Source organism: Myotis davidii, unplaced genomic scaffold (assembly GCF_000327345.1).
Source record: "Myotis davidii unplaced genomic scaffold, ASM32734v1 scaffold875, whole genome shotgun sequence".
NCBI classification, from domain to species: Eukaryota; Metazoa; Chordata; class Mammalia; order Chiroptera; family Vespertilionidae; genus Myotis; species Myotis davidii.
Genome location: NW_006286244.1, coordinates 1,451,058 through 1,454,290, shown reverse-complemented (window position 1 = coordinate 1,454,290; position 3,233 = coordinate 1,451,058). Strand labels below are relative to the sequence as shown.

General features: G+C 51.3%; 1 protein-coding gene across 1 annotated transcript in view; it reads right to left on the bottom strand.

Annotated features, from left to right (window-relative positions):
- Window positions 1-3,233, bottom strand: part of URB2 (URB2 ribosome biogenesis 2 homolog (S. cerevisiae)) — an 11,759-nt gene extending 8,526 nt beyond the window's left edge. Inside the window, exons 1-3 of the mRNA XM_006757670.2 lie at window positions 3,064-3,233; window positions 1,879-2,055; window positions 3-487 (exon numbers count right to left, since the gene is read on the bottom strand). Of these exons, the coding sequence (XP_006757733.1) occupies window positions 3-487; window positions 1,879-2,055; window positions 3,064-3,189 (788 nt within the window). The 5' untranslated portion in view covers window positions 3,190-3,233. The remainder of the gene's footprint in view (window positions 1-2; window positions 488-1,878; window positions 2,056-3,063) is intronic.

The window sequence follows — 3,233 nt, the reverse complement described above, 5'->3', positions numbered from 1 at the left end:
GCTGGTCCAAGAGCTCCTCCTGGTAGGACGAGAGCAGCTCGGGCTGGAAGGCTCCGCCGCGCAGCACGGCCTCCAGCTGGCTCCGGAGGTCCCGGCTCAGGGCCGGTCGCAGCTGGCCCGGGCCGGCCTGCGCCCCCGCGCCCCCCGAGAGCAGGTGCCTGAGGACCAGGCAGGGCTGGAGCAGGTGGCCGGTCACCTCCCCGAAGGCCCGCCTGGGGTTGACCTGCTGCTGCTGGACCGAGAGGTAATGGCCCAGGGCCAGGTGCATGACCTCGAACAGCAGGGCCGCCACCGCCGCGGAGGCCTCCGGCTGCCGGCAGGCCGCCCAGCACAGCTGGCTCAGCAGGGCCACCAGCAGCTCCTGCCGGGCCGCGTAGATGACAGCGAGGGCCGGCGTGGACAGGACGCCCTGGCAGCAGCTGAGCACGGCACCGACGTGCCTCTGGGATCCCGAAAGGGAGAACTCGGCGATTCTCTCATTGATGACCTGAGCGTTAGGAGAGAAAGGAAGGAAGCTCATGACTGACCCTCAACACACACACACACACACACACACACAAAATACAACAGCATCAACCCACTCACTCCTTACCTCATCTTGATTTAAATAAAATTAAAAAATTAAAAAAAGGAATGCCAGTACTCGGCCTTCCTGGCTCAGTGGTTGAGCATCAACCTATGAACCAAGAGGTCACGGTTCGATTCCCGGTCAGGGCACAGGCCTGGGTTGCGGGCTCCATCCCCAGTGTGGGGCGTGCAGGAGGCAGCCGATCCATGATTCTCTCTTATCACTGCTGTTTCTCTCTCTCTCTCTCTCTCTCTCACTGTCTCTCCCTTCCTCTCTGAAATCAATACAAGATATTTTTAAAAATAAATAACAGAATAAAAATTTTAAAAAGTGACACACAATTTAGAACATACTTTCAAGAACCACTAGAGCCTACACGGCTTCAGGCAGTTTGACCCATTAATCCTTCCGCTGGCAGCCTTCCCTGCTCTTCTCCCTCTTCCTGCACGCACGTGGGCGAGGCAGTGTAGGTCGAACAGCACCAGCCTGGCAGCCAGGCAGGCCTGGGCCACTGCCTCGCTGTGTGGCTTTCAGCAAGTTACTTAACCTCTCTGAGCCTGGCACACACAAAGCGCTCCTTATCAGTGCTTTCTACGGTCACCAGCTATGCCCAGCGTCTTGGCAAATACTCCCGTTTTGACAACGAAGCTCATAATTCTGATCTGAGACTTCGAAATCACTCTGAGTCAGGAATCTGAGGACATTCCGAAGCAGATTTTGGCCTCTGATCTCCCCTTCAGGCCAACAGGAAGGGGGCGGGTCACAAAGTAACATTATCGGCTGGCTATCTCTTCCAGTTAAAAAGATAATCAACAGTCGCTTCATGAAATAGTTCTAAATGTTTCCTGAATATTAAACAACAAAGTACTTAGCCCAACGTAGAGCATACGATACTTGTTCGATGAACAACGGTCATTATTATAACTCTAACTAGAGGCCCGGTGCACAAATTCGTGCACAGTGGGGTCCAGCCGGCTTGCTCCAATCGGGCCGATCCACGGCGGTTGGCAGGCCGTCCCTGCCCCTAATTGTTTTGCGGGGGCTGATTGGGGCCAGGGCCAGCTGGGGAGGACGGGCCACAGGTGGTTGGCCGGCCGGCCCTGCTCCCTGGTCAAACTCCAGGTGGAGCGGACAATTTGTGTATTAGCTTTTTATTATATAGGATTTTATTTCTTTCTCCCCTACCTTGACATTTCCTGCAAACTGATATAATTGACCCTAACACCAATAAGAAGCCTCCCGTGCTGACAGGAAGTCGAGAGAGAAGCACATCACACACACACACACAGCACAACACAAGACACTCCTACCTTGACCAGGGAGACCTGGAGGGTGACGGTCTTTCCATTCTTGAGGAGGTGCTGCAGCTTTTTGCTACGCAGAACGTTATCTACATAGACCCAGAGCCTTTCAACAATGTCCTCCTTCAGTTCAAGTTTCTTCTTATAAAATGAGACTAATGATTGGCTGGCCCAATCAAGTAACACCTAAACGCGGAAGAAACAGACTCTGAAAAGGAGTGAAGTTATTTGCCGAGAAATAAAAACACTGGGCATTTACGGAGACATCCCAGGGACAACCAAATCTAACTGCCAGGGGGAACCCTCGCCTCTAAGACCCACCTTTGGTAATGGTCTATTATGTAGATGCTTTCACATCATAAAATGATTATTCTTACAGAATAAAAACAAGTTGGTCTTCTTCTGAGGTCCATAAAAAGTTCAAGTGAAATTCTAGCAGTTTCTTCTAACTTCTCTATACAGTTATGCTAAATTTCTCAAGTTAGAAGCATGATTGCTCAGAAAGGCCACAAAACGAAGCAAAAAATGCAGAGTTAAAAGACAAGGGTTTGGCCTGGCCAGCATGGCTCAGTGGTCATGGTTCCATTCCTGGTCAGGGAACATGCGCGGGTTGCGGGCTCGATCCCCAAGGTGGGCGTGCGTGGAGCCTGCAACCAGGGCATGTGCCCCGCCCAGGAATCAAACCATGACCTCCTGGTTCATAGGTGGACGCTCAACCACTGAGTCACAGGGGTCAGGCCATACTAAAGCTCCCCCCACCCCCACCCCCCGTGATTTCTCAGGCAACCTTCAGCTCACCAAATTCCAAAGACGTTCAACGAAGCTCCAACAAACAGCTGCACGTGAAACATGGCTTTGGATTTACGAACAAATGGAGCTACCAACACGGTCAGAACATGTGTCTGGCACCTCACTCCGCATTTGTTCGCCGATGCGTGTGCTTAATTTGGAACAGGGGAGGTTTCCAAGCATAAGAGGTGCTGACGGAGGTTTTGCCACAGAAACCGTTTGTTCATGAAACGCCCGACCGATTACTTTTCCTTCAGATATCACTCTAACTTCCAACCATGTTTCCCTCCCCAGCTTCTTCTCGGGTCTTCTAACTTTTTTTTTTTTTACTAAATGTCCACATGCAGTCTACCTAACCGGTGATCATAGCAGGTTATAAAAATGTAAGTCTCGCGTTAAACTTACTTGCTCTTTTTTCGGAAGAATGCACTGGTGAGAAATCCAAGCGAAGTGCGCTAGCTTTAGCTTGTCTTCCCAGGAAGTCCTCTTGCTTTTAAGCTTAAGGGAAATGCCAGAGTAAACAGCAGCCATTGCCGCACTTCACCTACGATAGAACGCGATCGGAAAAGTTAGAT